At 38.4% G+C, this 25,102-nt stretch overlaps 1 protein-coding gene across 2 annotated transcripts; it reads right to left on the minus strand.

Moving 5' to 3' along the window:
• Nucleotides 1–788: 788 nt before the first annotated feature.
• On the minus strand, nt 789–25,083 carry eefsec (eukaryotic elongation factor, selenocysteine-tRNA-specific). Of its 2 annotated transcripts, XM_077572847.1 has the most exons (8): nt 24,944–25,039; nt 24,335–24,712; nt 23,005–23,212; nt 22,820–22,916; nt 21,698–21,862; nt 19,743–20,360; nt 13,187–13,343; nt 8,411–9,009 (listed from the first exon to the last, which is right to left on the minus strand). In XM_077572847.1, exons 2-8 carry the CDS (start codon nt 24,630–24,632, stop codon nt 8,822–8,824), a joined length of 1,731 nt encoding a protein of 576 aa, XP_077428973.1. In that variant the 5' UTR covers nt 24,633–24,712; nt 24,944–25,039; the 3' UTR covers nt 8,411–8,821. The 2 variants fall into 2 exon arrangements, with proteins under 2 accessions (XP_077428975.1, XP_077428973.1); XM_077572849.1 differs by lacking the exon at nt 8,411–9,009 and adding an exon at nt 789–874 and having other exon boundaries at nt 24,335–25,083.
• Between the last annotated feature and the right edge of the window lie 19 nt (nt 25,084–25,102).

The raw sequence follows: 25,102 nt of genomic DNA on the forward strand, positions 1-25,102 counted from the left end.
CTAACTCAAATATGGTGATTCAAATATGGAGTTTCAGTACACAAAACAGTAACAATATAACTTTTACTTGCGTGACAAGATCCAATATACATTTTGAGAAGTTCAATATGTGCATTATCAGACAGAGTTGAAAAAAGACAAAACTAATATTTTTTTCTGAGAGAAGACAAGAAAATGGCACCGATTTGGTGGATTGGACCTTGTACTGTTAATGACAGTTTTATGATAATGTCAGTTGAAGACCCTGGAACACATTATTTTACTCTTTTAGAATGAATAATGTATTTATCGCTTTTATGTAAATGGTGACTAGTACTGTACCTAGTGACCATAGTATAACTAAACCTAGCCTAGGTATGGACAGAAAGAAAGGTAGGCAACTAAAAACTACCGTATCTGCATAACGGAAACAAATTGCACAATTAATTGATCAAAACATTGCATCTTGAACTCCCCACGACCTCAAATGCACAACAAACATTATCCGCTGAAAGTCGACCTTTTGAGGTTCTTGTGAAACTGAAACAAATGCTTTTATTAAAAGCACAAGACAAGAACCCAGGGTCAAGGTTGTCACCATTTTGCATCAATATACATTTAGTTTAGTGGTTTCTGGTGTCAAGTCAATTGTATTTGTATGGCACCAACATCCCCCAGGTACCTTACATATAGAGAGGCTCTGACCTCTCCTCTACTCCGATATTATTTACAGCAGTCCCATGAGCGTTTACAGGGAAGCGGCAGCTCGCTTTGGCCAACCACCAGGCTCCATGTCGTTGGCCTTTCTCAGACATCAGGTTCGACTTGAATTCAACGGTCTTTCTTTTTGGCCTTTGACAACACTAAATACATGGTTTCCTTTCCTTTGGTGTAACTGGGCAGAAGATAGCAAGAACGTGGTGACAACATGGAAAGAGAAAGAGAAAAAATAATTTCATGCCATTATCGTATTGCATCAACATCCAACCTACCGTATATTGTTCGCCTTTTAACCGTGCTGCAATAGCATTCTCAGTGTCAAATGGTCTCTTGATCAGCTAGCGAGTGCAACAATATGTCTAACAAAAATATTTCAATTTGATAGACTACAATTTTTGTGTGAGAAACCAAAGGTGTAAATCATATTATTTATTTATTTATTATATATTTTCTGCAAATTGCTCAAGTCGGTGGTTTTTAACTGTTCTCACCCTGAGACCCTCGTTTTTATTTATTTATTTATATGAATTATTATTGCCGGGTAATGACACGCTTCATACAAATTCAGAACATTTTTTTTAAAATATGTTTTGTTTAAAAATAACCTAAACATGTACAATATAACCTTGTTTTTTTGTTGTTTTTAAACACTGTGTTTAGATGTTTAAAGTGCCTTTCAGAGCAGCTTTTTAAAAAAAATAGTAGAGTAGAATCACAATTGCATAACATAGGCTACGGTCACTAGATTTCACTTGAAAATTGGCACAAATATTTTTGCAAAAATCCTTTAACTAATCCTATAATCCATGGATGCATGTGACAAAAGCCCGTTAAAATAACAAATATTTTTCAAATAGTCCAACCTGTGATGCGCCATATACCGTATTTTTCCTAAAATATTTAACTTTTCTCAAAAATCGACAGTGTGCCTTGTAATCTGGTGTGCTTTATGTATGTATGGATGTCAGCTTTTTACTTTGTCATATTTAATTCAAATTCCTTCCTATTACGTTCTCATTCTCATCTGCATCTAATCGCTAGCAGGCGTCCATGTTTTCGTTATATCGGAATTATGCTGCGTTCGAGGATTGTCGGAAGTCGGACTTTTCCGACATCAAACCAGGAAGTGTGTACGGGAACTCGGAAATCTCACTTGCAAAATCAGAAGAAAAAAAAAGGAACCGGTTTTCACCGACGGACTACAATGTGACGTCACTCCACAATGGCGCCCCATTTGGAAACACAGACCGTGAACGGTAAAACACAAACTAGATAGCTTTCTACATTCATAAATATTCGACATGCTTCACGTAACACAACGTATTTGACAGTATGCTATCTCCCTGCATGAAATTATACGGTGAACTACTGAACTGTATGAAATGCTTATGAAATAAGATTTTTTTTTAAACATAAATAAAGCACAATTGTGAGAAGGTAAGTTTGCTGGAGGTCAAAATTAGTTTTAAAGACCAAAATAAAAAACAATTTATCACTGTCCACCATTTTGTGCGTTTACTTTTGCCTCAAACGCTTTGAGGTCAGAACTGGGAAAAACCGGCTTCCCACCATCCTCAAATGCGCCATTAGAACTGCTTCCTGTTGCTGTGTCTAAGAACCATGGGAAATGTAGTCCTACCAGTCTAATGCTGCGGCCAGATTGAATGTGAGCTAAGCTTTTTTGATGGTATGTTTATATATAATGGCCTGCATATAAAAAAAAATGACAAGAAATGTTCATAAAAATTGTTTCCTCAAGGTCAGTCAACCATTATCCAAAGTCTTTATCTAGCAAAACATATTTTCCAATCAATCTGTGCCCAGGTCAGAAGCAAGCACGAGGCCCTTGCTGCTTTACTCAAAGAGAAAGCAAATGACAAGATGATATCGACAACAGACAAATCCCGGCTTGTATTTTTGGAGGTGATGTCGCAGGTGAACTCTGACCCGCGCTGCTGAGCTCAGCTGTAATGATCGTCTGTTATTGCGCCTGTCAATGGCCGTCGGCGCTGTCCTAAGGTGACGAATGGGATGACAAAGACAATTCAGCTTTGGCGCGACGGCTGCATGGTGAACGCGTGTGAATGACTCGGAGATATGGCAACACTTTATCAATATGCCTCTTCATTGAATTGGCAGCGCTCGTTTGCACGGCTGTTTTGTTGTCTTGCTGGTTAGGCGGAGACAGGCGCAGACACGCAGACAATTCGAGCGCTGACGGCGGAACAATGACGATCTTTACAGGCTTTTCTTTCACTCTGGCATTTTGGTTGCGCCTTGCAGATTTAAGAACAGATCCGCTAATTAGCCTTAGTTTGATTTGCAAAGGACGTAAATCGCTGGAAGATAACTGCATGCATAAATTCTCCAAGCATTAATTTCACTGGTAACATTTTGCAATAAACCAAGTTGAATAGTCGCACACCATATAGTGCATTTATTCGCGGTCGCAACTCACAAAAGAGTTGAGCAGCTGGGCAGGTGGGAGATAACAACCAGTGGCGGAAATGGGAGCGGCCGACTCAAAGAGGCTTGTGGCGCTATTAATCAAACGACAGGCATTTTTAATCACAGCTAAATTAGATTGGAAGGCGATGTTTGCGAGGGCCCATGTGATTCTATCACTCTCTATGCACGTGTTCGTTGGCATGATACGACTGTCTCCTAGCTACATGCGACGTCAATCATCGATTCATCAGCTGAAGGTCACAATTGCAATATTGTACCAGAAAATGTTAAAAAAAAATAGGAATGTCAGGCAGTTAAGATCTTTAACCGTAATTAATCGCATAATTTCAATAGATATGTTATATCTGTTCCAAATGTACAATAAAATAGTTTTATTGTTTTCATACTCTTGTTAACATAAAAGTAGAAACAATGTTAAACTAATAAAAAAACGAGTGTGATATTGATTTGTGTTGGTCATTTTTCTGCCACTAGATGGCATAATTGCATTTGTAAGACGGTGACGGCGCAGTGCATTTTTCTTTTCATATGAAGAGCTATCTCATCTTAACATGAAATAACTGCCCATTTTTTAAATTGTAAAATACAACTTGACTCCAGTCTCCACAAATATATGCATTGATTGTTATTAAATTTATTACTGCAATTTTTTTACGTGGACGTACGTGTCCCTCAGTACAGGGTTTCCAAGCAATTTGTTAAAAAAAATTAATGGCGTTATAGGAACTTTAAATTAACTCAAAATTAACGCACTAATTTTGACACGTGTAGTAAATAATAAATAATAAAATGAAATAAAATAAAAATTTGGACCTGAAACGTCAGTTAAAGCAGTGGAATCATAGATAGCAAAACAGAACTCATAGAACAAATTATTTGTATTTTTATTCATTTAAAATATTAGGCGATGAAAGACATTAAATATTTATCTGATAATAAATGTATAGAGCAAATGATTTAAGTTCCTTTGTTTTTTTTAATCCAGTTTAATTTGCAAAGCCATCCCCTAATCTGTGGACAATTTTGCAAGTAAACATACTTTATATTCGATTAAACATACAACATGATTGTGAATGCGTGTTAAATTTTATAAGTGTGATAATTGGACGGCGCAGTGCATTTTTCTTTTCATATGAAGAGCTATCTCATCTTAACATGAAATAACTGCACATTTTGTAAATTGTAAAATACAAATTGACTGCAGTCTCCACAAATATATGCATTGATTGTTATTAAATTTATTACTGCAAAATTTTTACGTGGACGTACGTGTCCCTCAGTACAGGGTTTCCAAGCAATTTGTTAAAAAAATTAATGGCGTTATAGGAACTTTAAATTAACTCAAAATTAACGCACTAATTTTGACACGTGTAGTAAATAATAAATAATAAAATGAAATAAAATAAAAATTTGGACCTGAAACGTCAGTTAAAGCAGTGGAATCATAGATAGCAAAACAGAACTCATAGAACAAATTATTTGTATTTTTATTCATTTAAAATATTAGGCGATGAAAGACATTAAATCTTTATCTGATAATAAATGTATAGAGCAAATGATTTAAGTTCCTTTGTTTTTTTTATCCAGTTTAATTTGCAAAGTCATCCCCTAATCCGTGGACAATTTTGCAAGTAAACATACTTTATATTCGATTAAACATACAACATGATTGTGAATGCGTGTTAAATTTTATAAGTGTGATAATTGGACTCGTCAACTTTTCATTGCTCTTTATTCTAAGAGAACTTTGGAGAAGTTACCCCTTTTACGTGATCGTTGGTAAAAAAAAAAAAACACTAAATCTGCACCCCCCCCCCCCTGATTATCCACAAAGTACTGAAACCGCAGTTTCATGTGAATAAAGTTTTACTGTTTTGGAGCGGCAAATAAACCTTAAAAGAATGTAATTTGGGGCGAGGCATTAATACAAGGAAGGCACGTTAGGAGGCTCCCCAGTGGTTAAATTGCTAATTAATGTTGCAGCCATTTATCAGTCAAATGGCGGCTAATTAGTCTTTTCAATCTCGCCTGCCTTGAGTCCCATTTGAAACGGCTTCTGTCGCCCTCCTCCTCAGCCTTGTCAATTACCCCCTCCTTCGTGCTGCTTTGTCTCGGGAGAAGCAGGCCCGTTATCTGTGCACATCGACGCTCGTTTCCCATCTGTAAACATTGGGCCGCTCTGAGGTTGACCCGCAGCTACTGTCGTGACCTCGAGGTTACCCGGTTACAGGCGGGTGATGGAAAATCATCACGTCTGGGCGTTATCACTAAGGGGAGCTGTGAAAGTGGTGATGAATGAGACAGTAGATTTACACGGGGTGAGTGGAGCAGAATCACACAGGATAATGATAATGATAATAAATCGATAAAGTTACGGTATTTATAAAATTGAGAAAAAGTTGTATTTATAACGAAAGATGTAAAAACTAGCATAGACAGCCTTTGCGAGCATAAAACAAAAGTGAACATTGATTTTTTTTTTTTCACTGTACAACTTTAAAGTTTTTCAGTAGTAGTGGTTTACTCCTATTGGATAAGATTTTATCATAAAAACAATTATACAGTATTTCTAAGGGAGAAAAAGAATTCTATTGACCCGTTTGTTAAATGGACAACTGCGGAAAAATGACTCTTAAGTTTTTGAGCAACCTACCTTTGAAAATTTGTCTGCCATTCTGAGGAATTGTGTTTGCCGATAAGTTATTTATGATTTATTTAATTATTTGGCAAGGCAAGTTTGTGGTGCATAATTCATACACAAGACAATGCAAAAAGCTACATAAAGCGACATACAAGTATAAGAATAATAAAAAGAATGACAATTAAAAGAATTATAAGAAGGTAAAAAAATAATTCCATAAAACATAAAAAAAAATATTCATTACTAAAAAAAAATAATAATTCAAATGGTGGCCACACAAAAAACTAAAAATGTGGATTGTGGACTGCTTTATGGCATACGTCACTTCCTCCTTTCAGCAATCGTTACAAAGATCAAAGTCAATTCAAACGTATATGTGCGTAAAGTTTTATCTGAGGAGACAAAAAGAAAAGTCAGTCAAGGATCAACACTGGCCCGGACTTCATTCTCTGGCATGAGCCCAAAGATGCTATGCGTTGGTCTTCATGGGAAATGTGGTCTTCCTACAGTCAAAACACTACTTTTTTTGTCCATATGGTGCCGCCATAATCAAAAACTGAAAGCTCCTTGGTGTTGCTCTAAATAGAGTCGTAAAAGTGGAATTCAGTGGCTTGGTGAAAAAGTGAAAACACAATAGATTTGTTTTTTGTTTTTTCGTCACACTTCCACAAGCCTTGTCGCAACACCCTTGCTCCGCCCCCTGGTCCTCATGGTAACGATGCTTAAGTTTTCATGAGACAAGACCGAAATAATGATCTTTCATATTTTCAATCTTGCCAGTACATAAAGTAGAATACAGGGAGTCCTAGAGTTACGTCGTACGCGACCTACGCTGTTTCGACCGTACAGCGCCCGTGCCTTGTCCATAGCACCTTCTTTTTTAGTAATTACCCACAGTAATCACGCCATTTGAAAGTTATTTAAAGTTGTGTTGTTGTTACCTCCACTAACGGGCGTCCATCGAGCAGGTCGGCTCGCCATCAGGCGCGTCACATTTCCGTGTTTAAATTTGAATTCGCTCTGCCCTGCTGTCCGTCAGCAATGAATGTCTGTGAGGAAACACCAAATATTGGTTCCGGCCCTTTTGGGTCGCGCAAATATCTTTTTCTAAAATTACTCCCTGTACTGATATTCACATCACATTAAAAAGTTAAACTTATCACAGTACTGTAAGAAACCGATGGTGGTGTATTATTGCTATTTATTTTGACCCACCACTACTTTACACAAAATGTTTGCTCCCAAGTAACCCAAGTCCCACAACCTCCCTGCGTGTCAATCCCCGCTGCCAAAATTGCGTCAGTCTTTAAAGCAGATTACACAAACGTCCTCACCCATGATGGGAAGACTTCTCTCACATAAAAACACAACAGGATTAGCATGCATGTTAAGATTGACGGGGGTGGGGGTGGGGGAGGGGGGTCTGTGTCTGCTTTAATGACAAAAGAGGATGTTCTTGATAAGTAGCACTGTCAAATAGTGCATATTAAGCTTAATCTCTTTATTTCCCCTTTTCAATTATGTGATTCAAAACGTCAAATAGCTTTTGGTTCATTTATTTATCGTTGAGTGAGTTGGGATTGTTAAAATAATAATTCATGATTAGATGAAAATGTCAAAAATCGTATTCAGAATCATTCCCTAGTAATGAACTTTTGTTATATTAATGACAGCGTCTCTATAAATTGAGCATTACTGGTGACTTTCTGATTCAGCTTTTGTATGATTGTGCAGGTGCACCTACAATTAAACCTGGACTAACAGTGTATTTTTAAAGATATATACAGTATTACTTGAATGAATTAAATAAATGTACAGTTTATTTAATTGGCTACACCAAATACTATGGAAGTGCGCAATGACGGATTGTCAAGAGCGCATCATGGATAGAAATAAAACCCCGAATGGATGGCGACTGACTGCTGCTAGAAAGCCAAACTGCAGACACACAAGAGTAAAACGAATATTTTTTTCCCCTCTCTGCCTACTTTTCTATAAGAGGAACGCGAGGAGATAAGACTAAAAGGACTGTCACTCAGGGGAACAAACCTTGCAGTGTCCCCTCTTGCTCCCGCTCTCTCCAATTTCCTCAGATTCCCGCTAAGATAGAAGCAGTGTTCACAGCCGCCGCTTGCTGACATCATCGGCTACATACTAAGAGTCCACGGCCCCGCCCCTTAAAGCTCACAGCCAATATATTAGACACGTCGTCGTTAAGTGTTTTCAGCCAGACTGATGTATGTCTCCATTATTGAAGACATTTTAGTGCAATTTTCTCTTTATTAGCTTTAGAATCTTTTCATCAAGGTAGATTGCCTGTAATAGAGTACAGTACAAGAAACTGTAGGACAAAAAAAAAAAAGGCAATAATCATGTTTAAAAGTATTGACAGGTATCAGTTTACAACAATTCATTTCAATTATTATGAGTTCTAACGTGCCCTTTGGTGCTTTTTCCACCAATTTACTTTCTAATGGCATTTTTTTTTTTACCCGCTGCTAATTAATTCACCTTCTTTTCAAGCTCTGCGATTGCATTCGTAGCACAAAATAATTAATAAAGCACATCACAAGTGAAGATGCAAAAATAATGAATGTCAAATGGAGTTTCTGATCGTTTTTATTTGTGCGACGTTTCCATTTAATCTGGTCTAATTGCAGCTCAAAACCCTTCCACTCTTGTCATTTCAAGAAATTATGTCAAACAGAAAATGACTGCATGATTAATCATTGACCCCCAGTGAGACCGATAAGAACATGAGGGGGGGGAAAAATCAATTATTTGCAAATCAGATTTTAAGAGTTCTAAAAAAGAAATGAAAAAAACAAACACATTATTGTTAGAATGAATCAAGTCCATCTCCATACAGGGAATTTTTTTTATAATTTTTTTCCCAGCGGTTGCAGCGATATCATTTCACATCATTTAATATAAGCATTTCCCACTCTGATAAAACGAAGTCTCGCTTCAAGGACAAAGAGTCTTGTCGAATGTTCGAGCGACAGTCAGAGGTCACAACTGAACCATCTTCTTGTGGGGGTCAAAGACATAGCGCTTGAAATCCAAGTGAATGCTAACATGCCGAGTGTCCGCTTTGGGTTCATCTTCCGTTGCGACGCCTGCGTCTTTGCCGCCCCCCTTCCCCCTTTTCTTGGAAGTGGTCGAGGACAGCAACTGCTTGGTTTCTGGGCGGAGACCCTCTGCGGAGAAGATCCGCAGACATGTTTTTTTTTTTTAGATTTCTCTATTTACCAACCTTCATGCCATAGGAGGATTTGACAAGGGGAGAGGATCTAATTCTGTATCTCCTACTCATTGGACACTATATAAGGCACACCTGAACAATATTAATGAGGTCCAGTGGTAGCAGGTGGGGCTCGCCCAATGTAATCCACCTCTTAATAGCACCATCACGCCACAATTATAGAAACAATCAACTACATGAAGACGCTAAATAAAAGCATGCACATTAGGGATGTTCGATACCACTTTTTTTCAGATCGATACCAGAACGATCACTGGACTCGAGTAGTCACCGATACCACTTATACTTATGATACGTTAAACAAAATAAAAATAAATGGCCGGAAATTTTAACTCTTTGACTGCCAAAAATGTTAAATAACGTTTAGTAAAATCCTATGGAGGAGTGCCAAAGACGTTAAAAGACGTTTTTTTTTTTTCAAAACTGAGGTGAAACTAACCATTTTCTATTGTTGATTACTGAAAAACGGAATAAGGTAGAAACCCAAAAAAAATTCTGATGAAAGATGAGAGTCCAATCTTTCATTTGGTAGTATGTGTGTTTCCATAGTCCAAACACATAATTTTCTGTGGACCTTGAAAGATCAGTCAAAAATGGTTAAATCGGCTGGCACCCACGGCATCTCTTTTCTGAAAACGTCTGGCATTCAAAGAGTTAAAGAAAGACCCATATATCTCAGTATAGCATTTTTCTTTAAAATTGCATGAAATGAATTAAAAAAATATATATTCTTCTAATTTCTACAGTAGTTGTTGATCGTAAAATGGCCTAAAGTGGGCCAGTATCGAGTGGCTCCGTGTGTACCGACACCTTTAAATAAGGCGTGGTACTTGCCCATCCCTAATGTACATACATCATGTTGAGCAGTTCTAAATCAATTTATTTAATTGAAAATGTAATTGATCATCAAAATTGATAATGAATTAACTTTAAGGCAATAATATGTTCTATGCAGCCCCACTAGTCTAAACACGGTATTCTGATTAATATTGTGTTTGTGGAATATTATTACATTTGTATCCATCTCACGGGCGGCCATTTTGCCACTTGCTGTCGACTGAAGATGACATCACATTTGCTCAGGGCTCAGGCAACAACCAATCACGACTCACCTGTTTTCTGAAGCTGAGACGCGATTGGTCCTAAGCAACTGTGATGTCATTTTCAGTTAACAGCAAGTGGGAAAATGGCCGCCCCCTGAGATGGATGAAAACAGGTGCCTTTTTCTGCATAGCTCATATTCCACAAACACAATATTAATCAGAATATTGTGTTTAGACTTTTTTAGGGATAGATTTTTGGGTTGACTTCCCCTTTACGTTAATATAGTATCGCCAGCAATGCTCATTATTATTGGTGATGATGTCTATGGCTGTTTTCATAGTTGAACTTGGCTTGCTCTCACCAACCAATCAGAGAAATTGAAAGAAAGAAAAAACATTTTGGCCAGCACTTCTAATTCGGAAGGCCTTGGGCAGATTCGATTGACAAGGCAGCACAGAGAAGCGGGAATCTGACTCGACTAAATAAAACACAAAAACAAAAACAGAACAAAAAAATGGACATACACATACTTGAAGCAGTGCATGGAAGGATTATTAATAAGGCACCAGTAATGAGGTCCAATAGCCAAGAGTTGTATCAATCAACTTCTTAATAACGCACTGTGATTTGCAGTACCACTCTTGTGTAGCGACTCCATCCATAAAATAAACATTAGGCTTTCATACAATTCCTGAATCTCTAGTGAGTTTGTATTTTGGTGAAGTTCATCTCCAGTCAGTCACAGAAGCACGTGCCCCCCCCCCCCCCACGCCCCCGCATGACCCACCTAATGTGCACTGCAACGCTGCGCTTCCAAGTGCGTTGTCTGCCTTGACCCCTTCATTTCCTGAGAACTATGAGCGAGTGTGTCACGCTCCTTTACGCCGAGTCACATTTCTGCCCCTCTTGTGCTTCTATTTGTGCCCTCCGTTCAAACTGGCTGCTAATTTCGCCCGCGGTTTTGGACACGGAGGGTAAGCGATGTTCTAGTTTCATTGCTTAACACGCTGTCTGTCTGGCCTCATGCATAATGGCGCCAGCATTCTTCTTGTTATCGGTATGCCGATGTAAGGGTTGTTATGCTGTGAGATATCGCCGCTAGTTGTGACTACGCCAGCGTGCACTAACTTGAATGAACTTGGGTTCACATGCAAATACGCACAGTAGAGTCCCACATATTATGTGGTGGGCAAACGTTTGTAATGAAGGGCCACGTTTGATTTTTTTTTTTTTTAACTGAAAGATAGGCCAAGTCATTCGTACGAAACAAAAAAGTTAAAATGTCCAAAACACTTCATTTATTTTCAAAAATAAAATACTCAGTAATCCTCTTTTTTTAATTGTGTTATTGGCATATGGTTTGATCATAACCAATTATTCAATTACATAAATGAAAAATGTTAACTGTACAGTTTGTGACATTTAAAATTTTACTAATATTTTCTCATTCTAATTACAACAGGGGTGTCAAACATACGGCCCGCGAGCCGGATCAGGCACAAAGGGGGTTAATCCGGCGTGCGAGACGATTTTGTAAAGTAAAAATAAAAAATAAAAAATAAATCAAAATAAAATTGTAATGTCGGACCAATTAATCAACCAGCCACAATCAAAACATATAAATTCGTAATTTCACAAGCAGTCCTCAAATGAGCAATGCAACTAATGTCATTATTTTACACACAACTTAAAGTTACGGTTTGTTTAAAAAAATAATAATAATTTAATCATAGGCCAACATAAACATACGTTAAATACGACACAAATCCAATTACTGGTAACACAAATACATATGACAAGGATGAATGTCCTTCAATGTCCAATTGTTTTTAAGTTATATACCATTATTTTACCGAGCTAATATGAGTTTGACACCCCTGAATTACACTAATTAAACAATTAATTAATGGGGGGGATGCAAATATGATACAGTGAAACCCCGATTTTCATATGCATTAGTTTATTTTTTACTTTTTGTACAATTCGGTTTTAGACTTTATTGAATGGATTCATCATGAAAATCGAGGTTTGACTGTAATTGCATTTTATTTATGCAGTTTGAACAGAAAATCTTGCTAAATTGCCATGAATATTATAGGATTTTTGATTATATACATGTTCTTTGAGGCTGATGATGATGGCTGGACAATCATTCGTTCATCCATCAGTGATTTTTCTTTTTTTTTTTTTTCTTATAAATAATGGATCAGCATTTTTCCCAAAACTATCCTATTAACTTTTTGGTGAAAATCCTCTATATATGATGTCATAAAGTCCTAACTTTCTGTGTAGTCGAAACCGATTTCAGTAAACTCCACTACGGCGTGTGCAGCGTCACAAATTACGTAATCTGTCAATCTGGAACTAATCTACATTTTGTATTTGTCAGACATGTGCGATTTTATATGGAAAATCTCATCAGATCAGGTTGGAATTTGCTGTGGCGACGATGACGCTCATTACATTTTACATTATGATCTGTCCAGCTGTTCACTCATTCATCTCACAAAAGGTTTAAGTCTAGATGGATATGATATCTGCATTCCCTGATCATGATTATGATGACACTCAAATATTGATAAAGTGGTTTAGAGCTGGAATAGTTACCCCAACTATTAATGCTTTTCTGTAATCAGCGATATGCTAGAAACCAAATTCAGATTGTAAGGGTAATGACTTAGAAAAAGTGCAACTATTTATTCAAACTCATTCACCAGCACTAACTTTTCTCAAGACTGTGCGTGTGTGTGTGTGTGTGTGTGTGTGTGTGTCAGTGAAGAGGATGTAGGTGAGGCTGTCTTTTTGATATGTTTTTGTTTTCTCTCCCCTCCCGGTGTGGCGCAGTAGGTTTGGAGCAACAGAAGGTAAAATAAATACGGAACAGATTTCCCCCGGAACACAGGCAATCCCCGAAGGAATCCTGGGAATGCGGCTGGAGATCTCAGCCCGAGCACTCTTACCACATCCTGAAAACAATCTGCCCAGCCCCGAAAATCGGAAAAAAAGTATTTGGGGGCGGATACTGAAGTAGAAGAAGACCTCTTGTACAAACTACCTTTGGTTCTTACCTTGTACTCTAATTTTAAACTTGCCGCTCTGTCCGAACCCGCCCTCGATGACGCCGGTTTCGCCCGATGACAGCGTGACCTTCAGGCCTACAAAGATCTGCAGGTTGGTTTCCTTCTTGAACAGGTTGCGGCCAATCACGGTGTAGTCGTCCGTCACCTGCACATGACGCAAAGAGGAAGAACGTGAACCGCCCAATCACAAACTAATCTTATTACAGCGCTGACAATGTCAGCCATGACGGTAACGGCGAGGACGGCCCACCCCCTCCTCGTTGTCAAGTGCCCTCATCAAGCCCACCGCCGGCGCATTCTTCTCGTCTTGCCGCCTGGCTGTCTCTGCTTCCTCGTTCCTGCGCATTTCATGCCGTTTGTTTGTATTCCTTGCTTATCATCCATCACTAATCTGATAACAGGAGGGCACCGCTCTGTCTCCGAGCCTCCTCCGAGCGCCACCGCTAACTCGTCCTCTCACTCTCGAACGTTTGACCCTTAAGCGTGACTGATGCGCCGATTAAAAGAAACATACAGTGGCTATAGACGTCCGACAGACCGTAGCAATAGTCATATCTCAGAAATGACAACTATGAACTAGAACTTGAAGGCTGATAACCGGGCGAACGCCACATGACGAGCGGTCTTACGTCCCGCTCGCATCGTTGCACTCGAGAGTTGAGGATTGAAGCAGTCAACGCCTTGAGGCCCAAACACAGGGAAGCTGCTTTGCACACTTGACCCCGCGACCTGAATTTCACCTCGACGCGAGGGGCAACACGCAAATAGAAGTTAACTACATGTGCGGCTTCTCTAGCATGTGGTGTGAAGATATGGCAGTTTGATCGTTTGTTTTATTATGGTGGGTGGAATGAAAAAGGAGAACGGTTAGATTTGGATTAAAACCCTGGAGAACCCACGGGGTCAAATTTGGCCCCTATAAATTCTGCTATTCAAATAACAAAGACCTTTTTTTTTTTTTTACAAATTTAACTTCAAAAGTCCAGAGTGCCACTTCTGACCCCTGCATGGGGCCATCTAGTGGATGAATATTGCACTTAAATGAGCCTGAGTGGTGGTGACAAGATGGCTGGCAACATGCTGTTTTGTTGAGCTGGAAATCAATCCAAACAAAACCATCTTCTCAGCAAACCATCAGATGGTAAAATTGTGTTTTTTGGTTAATCTATTTCATTTCATGTTGCAGAATGCCTAGAAGTATGTTTTATATATATATATTTTGATAAATTAGCAACTCTGAGCTAGTTCAAAAAACAAGGGTTAAAATTGAAAAAACATATTTTGGTGTTCAGTGAACTTATAGCAGTCATTTAATGTATAATTCATAATTTTCCAAAGAAGAAAAGGGTTCTTGGGTTCTCCAGGGTTAAATCTAATGTATTTTTATAATAATAAATTAATCTGTAATTAGAATTGTATTAATTGTTCAGATCTACTAAATACATAATACTTGACTATAATCCAACATCTTGACTGTCAATTTGAGCTCCAGCTTCCTCCCACGTTCCTAAATCGTGCATGTGAAGTTCTTTTGAATGGTTGTTTGTCTTTTAGGTGCCCTGTGATTAACTTGCGACCAATCCAGGGTGTAGCACGCCTCGGCTGGGATGAGCTCAGCCTGATGAGGACAAGTGCTGATGGAAAATGGATGGATGAAATTAAATGTGGCCATTTGTCACAAATATTTGGTGGAATTTCGTAACAAAAAATAATAATACACGGAACTGACTCATTTTGGGGGCTCCAGTATTTTAAAAATCTTATTCAAGAAAAGTATATATAATTTAACATATTACATTTAAAACACTATACACTACCACTCGTTTTCATGGCAAAATAAGCAAGTCCGCCATGTTTGTAAAATGAGATCAGCTGGTCATTGTTTTAAAGGGATTAAACATCCTGTTATGTTCAGTGACCACCCAACAATATGTAGTGCTTTAATGCTTTTTAGGTTCTGGAATGCACTAAAATTTGATCATCAAGAAATAATAATGTGCCGTTTCGACCAGTAAATTTGAAAATGAACAATAACACATTTATAGTTAGCATTAAAAATCGAATATAATCTTCTTCATACTGCTGCTGATGATATAATAACTACTACAGAAAAAAATAATAATATTTTGCTCATTTAGGTCAGCGTTGGCAATTAACTCATTCACTGCCATTGACGGCTATAGACTCAGAACTATTTCTATTAGTTTTAACTTTTTTTCTACTTTTGTTAACAAGAGTATGAAAACCTTTTTTTTATTGTTCATTTAGAACAGATATAAAATGTTTGATTAATTGTGAGTTAACTAGTGAAGTCATGCGATTAATTACGATAAAAAAAAAAATCATCGCCGAATTTTTGATAATCTTTAAGTCGCGTTTAATCACGATTAATCACACATTTTATATCTGTATTTCCCCCAAAAAAATCTAGATTTTAGAAATATTTCAAATGAATTTTTGACGTCTATAGTCGTCAATGGCAGTGAATGAGTTAATGACTAATACATCTGTTTAGCATTATGTATGTACAGTATACATGTAACATAGAGCTTAAAGTCAACCCCCCCAAAATTGACAGTAATATGTTCTATGCAGCCCCACTAGTTTAAATATAGTCATTCTGGTTATTATTGTGCTTGTGGAATACGAGTTAAGCAGCGAAATCCAGCAATTTTTTTTTATCAATATCAGAAGTCGGCCATTTTGCTATTCTTCAGCTTCAGAAAAAAGATGAGCTGTGATTGGTCGTTGCCTGAGCCCTGAGCAACTGTGATGTCATCTTTAGTCGACAGGAAGCAAAATGGCCGCCCCCCCGAGATGGATAAAAACGGCTAGATTTTGCTGCATAACCTGTATTCTACAAATGTAATATTAATCAGAATGTCATGTTTAGACTAGTGAGATCACATGTAACATATTATTGTAAAGAAATGTTTAAGGTTGCCTTCCCCTTACCAAAGATTTTTGATAAAATTGTTTGAGAATTACATTTTAGCAAGTCTACATACTATATTTAGAATGTCACCGTAGTGCCTCAGCCAAGGCTAAACGCTAACCAAAAGTGAAAACTACATTGTCGAAAGTCATATTTGTGTTTGTTTGTGCATGCTTTGTATTAGTCAGAAGGCGACTTCCTGAAGTCGGTGCCATAATGCTTGTGACTCACAGGGACTTGTCTCCAGCTGTGAAAATAAATTCCTTGCCTATTAGCCACCCTTTCTAAAACTTTCATTTGTGTATCTTCTTCCTATTAAGGTGCTACTATGTGCAAATGACACCGTGATTAAAACCCAAGACGCGGGGAGCGCGGGAACTGCTGCTCCGTGGAATAAGAGTCATGTGAACACCGAGCGGTGTGGCTATTCCCGTGCCACTCAGGTGTGTCCAAACAGCGCCAGTCTCTGACAGCTAGACGGGGGCGAGTGGCGTCAGGCGGCCACCCGCATGCACCTCCGTGTCGCAGGCATGTGCGCCCGCACGTCTCAAACGGCGCTCAGCGGCACTGCCGATGCACGCTTGTTTGTGTGTACGTGTCTGTTTGTGAACACACAATGCGGGCTTTGTATCTGCCAGCCATGCTCCAGTGCCACCAGCAATGAGAAACATCCAAAGCAGCGGGAGCACTGCAGGGTGAGCGGGAGGGCACAGAGGCAAAGGCAAAGTAGGAATTCACCTGCATAGTCGCAGTTCAAAGTCCAAATTTTTTGCGGTGGAACCGATCCCGAGCTATTCAGTAAGAAAGTTCAACAATCTGCGGTTTTTGCTCCCTTTCTGAAACAAAGACGCCATCATCAATGCCAGGTCTAAATAGGAAAGTAGTACATTAATTGGTGTCAAGGAAGCGGATTCAAGTGATTCATCTCGACTGAGAAAAAAAAAACATTGTTAAAAGGAAATGTGAGATCAGTCTGAAGATAATTTTTAAGAGTTTTGGAATCATAGTTAGTAGTACTAGTATATTTACAGTTGTAACTCTTCATATAGTGTTTCCACAATATATGAATCATTAGATAAAGTTTGACCTGCTGATACCATTTTTTTTCATTACAAGCAACATATACCTTCAGGGTTCCAATCTTGTTTTATTGGAAAATATTAAACAATATCGGTGAAATAATACAAATGGGGTGTTTTAACTACACATGAAGTAGTTCTCTCAAATACAAATGAAAATCCTATTAGTCATCTCAGCAAAACAGGAATCAGTTTATTTTTAAGGGATCGGCCGATCACCGATCTTTCAGAATTAAGGAACTCGGGGCCAATGGATCGGTGCACCCCTACAATATATTGCAGTTAATTGTTTGTGCCCTCACTACACTATACCAATTTTGAAGCGATCTTTTCATGGGTATTTGAAATAGAGTCGAGCGATTCTGAAAAATAATTAAATTGCATTATGTGATTGCAATTTAATATGAAATTATTTTGTACCCTGAACAAAATACATTCAAATGTATTACAATAAACTATATCATTACTTGGTACATAATTTTTTCGGTTAGGCTTACACTAAAATTAAAGCAAATAATTAATTACTATGAAAGACAATTTATTTATTTGCCGTACTTTAATTAGAATTGTTAATTTACTAAACACTTTAACTTGCAGTCTTTTAAGTGTTCACTACGACTTTACAAAATCCTACCAAACAAGTGTGGCGTATACATAAATCAGTAAATCATAAATCAGATTACAACAATAACACAAACAAATCTGTGGTTTGATCACTTTTCACGATGTGTAAACATGCGGACTGCATTTCTTAAGCACTAAACTTGTCTAATGTCTAGGAACTAGATAAATTAATAAATAAAATATACACATACAGTAGTGCTTCTCAATTATTTTTTGTTACAGAAGTGTTTTTACGTCTTCTAGATTATTAAAAGCTGTTCTTAAATTCTTTACATCCAAATGCTTTTGTGAATTGTAAGTTGCACACCTAGCAGAATGCTGGCTGGTTGGTTCACAAGACTTGTTTACAATAGTTACAAACAAGTCTTGTGACATTTAAGCAAGTTATGCACAAGCTATGAATAGTTTTGGTTTGGTGTGGTTTTATGCAAAAGCTATCAACATTAAGTTTCCGGTCAAACTGATTTGAAATCATTACACATTATTGTTGTCTGAACACTTTGGATTTATTTTTTAAGAAAACAAAGATTCTTTCAAATAAATGTTTGTTAGGTTTATTACTTTGACTAAAACCATTAAAGTTGTACACGCCGAGAATGTCGGAGATTTTATTTTGGGCCATATCTCCCAGCACTAATGTAGACTGAGACCAATTTGAGTGCTCAGGTACCCTCATTTCTCAAAGGTACGCCTAGAATAATAATATGAGGGTTGCACCAGCCCAGCCTTTAAAGGGGTGGGAGAGGAAGTCTCCAGGAGATTGCATGCTTCCATTTGGTTCAAGCAAATAAAATTTTAAAATAAAATCTTTTAACAATATTTTTTTATCATGATAGTTCTTGGAGAAACATCCTTTGAAAAAAATGTGTTCTCGTGACAGGCCTAGCTAGGTGAGTGACTCTCGCCCATCAGATTATAGAGCGGAAATATCTGCGGTTGATAAAATGATGACAACGATTGGCAGTTTGGCAAATGTTAGGTTTAGGCCCGATATGTCAAAAAGTCCGAACCAACACTTTGACATAGAACACTTTTTTCCACCAAAATGCAGCCTTTGTGATTTGAAAAATTGTATTATACTACATTGAGATGTCGAATTGAATTTGATTAATTGTTCAGTCATAATTTTAAAGAATACTTACATCGGCCATTTATTATTGAACTCTTTTAACTCGTTCACTGCCATTGACGGCTACAAACGTCAAAAATTCATTTGAACTATTTTTATTAGTTTAAAAAAGAAAAAATCCACTTTTGTTAACAAGAGTATGAAAATGTACATTAAGAACAGATATAAAATTTGTGATTAATCGTGAGTTAACAATTGAAGTCATGCGATTAATTACGAGTAAAAAATTGAATAATCATCTCGTCAGGCAATTAAATTTTTTGGTCATTAATCGCATGACTTTACTAGTTAACGCATGATTAATCACAAATTTTATATCTGTTCTAAATGTACAATAAAAAAATCTAGGCTTCCATACTCTTGTTAACAAAAGTAGATAAAATGCTTAACTAATAGAAATAGTTTAAATGATTTTTTGACGTCGATAACCGTCAATGGCATTGAATGAGTTGAAACAATCAAACACAACAAGCACGCTGAAACAAAAGCTGCTGTCATCCACGTTTCAGGCCCAGACACTCACACGCCACGCCACCCCACCAGGCCCCGCCTCTTAAAGCCACATTGACGTATCAATCGCAGACATTAAACACGTGTGGTAACTTCGCTACATTTTAAGTTATTTTGCATTCCAATACATTTGCGATGTGTGTTTTAATAAATTTGACTGTGGTTGAAGTTTTTTTGCGGTGTAAATGAGTTTTTTTTTTTTTTTTGCTGTATGTGAAAGACTTCGGTTCTTATCCCCATGATTTAGGATTTAGAGCGACCACTCACCCTCTCCACTTGCCCTTCCTTGTGTTTGGTCTTGTAGATGAGCAGGCGAGGCAGGCCCGTCTCAGCATAGCCTTTATCTTCAAACCCGTGCAGCAGGCACCCTTGGAAGGCCAAGCGGCACGCGTTAGCGTGGATGTCCGTGTCCAGCTTGGAGCCGATCACCAGGCAGAGTAAGGGGCACGTGACGGGCCGCTCGAACTCCAACAAGGCCCACTGCTCTGGGTCGGGTCCTGAGCTGGACTCTCCCTGGCCGGTGACGTAGTCTTCCTGGTAGAGGTACTCCCTGTCGAAGGCGAAGGCCGTTTCCAGCGAGCGGGGCTGCGGCTGCTGCGGCGTGTTTGGCGGCAGTCCAAAGAAGGTCACCTTTGCCATGACGGTCTCGTGTCCCACCGTGATGTGGAACTTGGCCCGCGTGCTGAGGGAGCCCTTGAAGTAGCCGATCTTCCTGGCGGAGATGACGGCGGCGAAGACGGTGCGCAGGGAGCCCGGGGTGCACACCAGCCCCCGCTCCAACAACTTTGGGTCAAACTGTGTCACGCACACACCCACGCGGTCCCCCTGCATGGCCCCTGACACTGGCTTCCGAAACATCTGTATCGACTTTACCTTCTTAGTCACCTGATGGGAGACATGTGACGGAATAACACATCTTAAGTCTAAACACAATTTAGGGAAAACTAAACAAAATAATTCCCACGAAGAGACATTCGGTGAAGTTTGTTGTATTCTCAATGGAACTTTAATATAGAGCACTTAAAAAAATTGAAACATAGCTAAAACAGTGTTTTACACACAAAATCAAACATTAAGCAATTTCATAATTTAATGTTAAACAGTAAAGTCAACAACAACAAAAAATACAGGTTACAAAATTAGTAATAAACTATTGTAATATTAGTATTAAATAGATGTATAAATAATATACATCTTTTAATAAAAATATAACTTTTAACCTATAGTATGTACCCACTACTGTAGTATGATACTTTAATCGGGGGGGAAGGGCAAAGTATGGCCCACTCCTTTCTTTAAACTAGTCCAACAAACATTTACATTATCAAGTTTCATTTAACATTTGTTGCACTAATTTAGCCATTTTTTTCTAAAATAGGTTGATTAAAATGTGTTTTTAATTTAGTTTGTAAAATTTACCTCATTAACTGAGTGATTTTTTTGTAAACAGTAAAATAAATTTTACATATAGATTATAAATATTATTTATTTTATTACATAATTGTTTCATTAATTATAATTAAACCATTTTTTTCTTTTTAACAGAAAAAAATGATGTATTTTGGGTGAAACTTTAAGTATATGTGACAGTTTTAATTTTAATAGAAACAAATCCCTCAAGTAAACACTATAGATATCTGACTAACTACCAATTAATTTATCAGCAAGTCACTGGCTTTAGTTCTTTGGCGACCTTGAGTTGCATCAGGAGTAGCTGAACAGAAATCCACAGTAGTTTCCCCACAAATTACTTTTAATTGAAAACATTTGTCGCCACTATGAGGTGAAAATGAGAACTGCATCCAAAACTGCATTGTTCACCTTTTTGGTGATTCTGATGATTGCACTTGCTCATGGGTTTATAATGGTCCAATATCAGCGATGAATTTGTATCAGTCAGAACGTGCAATTTACTTCCACTAACACAGTGGTAAAGTCATAATTAAGAAAATATTTGAATTAAAAACATTAATAGGCCATAAATACAACATAATCTGATTGAACCACTAAATACAGTGGTAACTTGGAATGCCTTCTTATGCCGCATGAAGACATATTCTTATACACTGTTACTATTTCATCACGCAGTCGATACCGTTGTAAACCGATAACCCCCAATGCTTCCCTCAGATTGAAGTGACCCACACCACCCATTCCTCCTTCTGCCTGACCAGATCAAAGCAAAGGTCTGAACAGCGATTTCACCAAGTGTACTACTGTACCTTCAGTGCAGGGATTTCCACGGTGTCGTTGATGGCCAGTGACCCCTGCAGGATGGTCCCAGTCATGACCGTTCCCTGGCCACGGATAGAAAAGCAGTGGTCCACTGCCATCAGGAAGTCGCCTCCTGGGTCTCTCCGTGGGAGATATGTTTGTTTTTTTAATAGCTGAAACAGAAGAGAAGCTCATGTAAATACATACAGTACAGGCCAAAAATTTGGACACACCTTGTCATTCAATACTGTGCTTTATTTTCATGACTATGGACATTGTAGATTCTTACTGAAGGCATCAAAACTATGTTGACAACTAACAAACAAACACATTTGGAGTTATGTACTTAACAAAAAAAAGGTGAAAATAATCAAATAAATACATAAATAAATAGCCACCCTTTTTCGCTGATTACTTTTTTTGCACATTCTCGGCATTCTCTCGATGAGCTTCAAAAGGTAGTCACCTGAAAGGGTTTTCCAATAGTCTTTAAGGAGTTCCCAGAGGTAAGAATGTCAAGAGTATGCAAAAAAAAAAAAGTAAGCAGAACAAAGGATGGCTATTTTGACGAATCTATAATATTATAATAATAATGTTTCATTTATTTCACTTTTTTTTGTTAAATACATAACTCGACATCAGTTCATACATCGTTTTGATGCCCTCAGCGAGAATCTCCAAAGTAACCAGTCATGAGAATAAAGTAAATGCATTGAATAAGAAAGTGTGTCCAAACTTATGGCCTGTACTGTACATTCACACACACACACACACGATTATCCTCATACTATTGCATACATTTAAAACTTAAAATCCATCCATCCTATTAGTGAATGAGATAAATAAATCCCCTTAAAAATAATGAAGAAAAAGATTTTAATTGACCAATTTTAGAAAAAATAGCTAAATTAATGCAGCAAATATTACAGGACTTTTGATAACATTAATACTTAGTGAGACTTTTTTTTTTAAGCACAATCTGAGCAAATGCACTACCAATGCCGAAATACTTACACATAATACAACCACAGTGATCTTTTTAGCAATATCACCTTAAAACCTCATCAGTATGCTGTGTCATTTTTACTAAAAAAGAGAGTCTTAAAGGCTATCAGTGTGCCCGTCTTCACCTCGATTAACTCAGACACCCCCTGTGGTTCCTCTGTGTCGGCAGCCTCGGGGCCCCCCGGCTTGGCTGCCACTGCAATCACTGGACAGTCTTTAAAACTGTTAACATTGCAAAATTGATAACAGTTGGTCAGTTCGGAAATGCACTATGCGGTAGTATGCGTCTAATTCCTGCTTTGATGCAGACCTGGTGTTCTCCAGTGTTTTGTGAAGTCTCTTGGTCATTTTCTCGATTGCGCTCTGTCTCTTGTTGGCCGGCAGGAGGTCCGTCTTGTTCAGCACAACCACCATGCGGGGGCAGGTCAGCTCTCCGATGAGCAGACACTCCGCTGTTTGAGTCTGCACTCCTTTCACCACGTCCACCACCAGCATCATCAGGTCGATGATTTGCGCCCCTGCGAGATACGCAAACACACAAAAGGCTGCTTATGTTTATCTGAAAATTAGCTATAGCGACAACATGGGCTTGTCTATTTGTTTATGTACAAATGTGTGAGGGTGACGACAGCAAAGTAAACAGGAAAAGACAAGGAGACAAACATCAGTGGGGAGGGTTGAACAAGAGCAAAGGGCTAGAGGGTTGAAACAAGAGCTGCCGCACGCTTGCTTGTCTTTCCTTTCCTGACTTTGCTTTCCTGCGCTTGACTCTTTTCTCTGCTTCCACTTGGCTCGATCTATTTCCTGTGATTTCCCCACTTGGGACAAGGGGGGGTTAATATAGATATCTCAATTTCTACTTTCTCCTTCCAACCCTAATCTCTAACATGTGCCCCTCCACTGGGTCAGGGATGAAGTTATATCGGATAAAGTGTACAGATGATGAATGTTTTTTTAAAGAGCATTTTCACAATTAATTACAAGTGGGACTACAAATTAAATATATATTTTTTTATAGCTCTTGTCTTCAGGGGAACTGGAACTTATACTACCTAACTTTGGGCATGAGATGGGCTACACCGGTCAAATGATTGTAGGGCACAATATTAACAAACAACCATTCACACTCACGTTTACACATATATGGATAATTTAGAGTCTTCTTCAATAAACTACCTCAGAGAAAATCACACAAGCGGAAACATGCAAACTCCAGATTTAAGAATCAAAACCCAAACCACAGAACTGTGTGGCAGCTGTGGCAACCACTTGGTCACCCCAATTAAGTCATGAATCTCACTTCTTAATCATTGGCGCCTCCTGCTGGAATTATGAAATAGGACCAGGACAGTGGGATGTAAGTGATCATACTACTGTAAACAAAACCTTAGCCGCGTGTAACTGTGCCTTTTACATCAAGCACTTCAGAATCCACATATATATCATAACATAACAAAAAAACATTTAAAAAATTAAATAGTTTCATACTTCCCAGGTCCCACAGATGCTGATTCAGATAGCTGATTTTTTTTTACTGGGCAAAGAGCAGCCAAGAGAAACGCTATATAATTAAAAGAATAGACTGTCCATGGAACTACAATGTCTGATAGTGTTTAGGACAGCAGACTTTGGTGTCTCACCTCCAATGATGGTCCGAATGAGCGAGGCATGTCCCGGACAGTCCACCAAGGTGAACTGCAGGTTGTCATAGGGCTGCCGTTGGTCTCCACTCTCCTGCAGCTGGTCGGGAATGTCCACGGTGAAGGAGGAGAAGCCGAGGTCCAGGGTGATGCCTCTCTCGCGCGACTGAGGGTTCTTATCGAAGGCAGCCGTGGACGCGGTGCTGCTCAACGCCCGAGCCAACGACGTCTTGCCGCTGTCCACATGTCCCAGCACCCCGATGTTGAAATTCAAAGTTGTACTCTTATTGTCTGCCATGTTGAAGTGCTGTCACGTGAAATGTCCTGGCGGTATCTCTTCAGACCATGGACTCAGCGCCACAGCGAGGCGACTTGTTGCTGAAATTACAACTGAAAATCACCTACACGATTATCATTACACTGAATCTCTAAACAGTGCTTTCACGTCGTGCCTTATGTTTAGCTCGAGCCCATAGTAGTGTTTGCAACGGCTAGCGAAGTAACTGTAATGACTTCGTGGTTAAAAGAGAGCACAGGTATATTCACAAGACCATTAAAACTACCTTTATGATATTTTCCTCACACTTATTTAACAACTGTTTAACTCACGGGTTTTGTTTCTGCCAGTTTCCACTTTGACAACTTCGACTACAAACGGAAATGAAAACGCTTAGGGTGGGATTTCTGGTGATAGCAATGATTGACATGATCCACAGCCAATTGTTATTTTACATGCAATGATTTTAGCCAATGGTTTTACTCATAATA

The sequence above is a fragment of the Vanacampus margaritifer genome, chromosome 8 (genome assembly GCF_051991255.1).
Source record: "Vanacampus margaritifer isolate UIUO_Vmar chromosome 8, RoL_Vmar_1.0, whole genome shotgun sequence".
NCBI lineage: Eukaryota > Metazoa > Chordata > Actinopteri > Syngnathiformes > Syngnathidae > Vanacampus > Vanacampus margaritifer.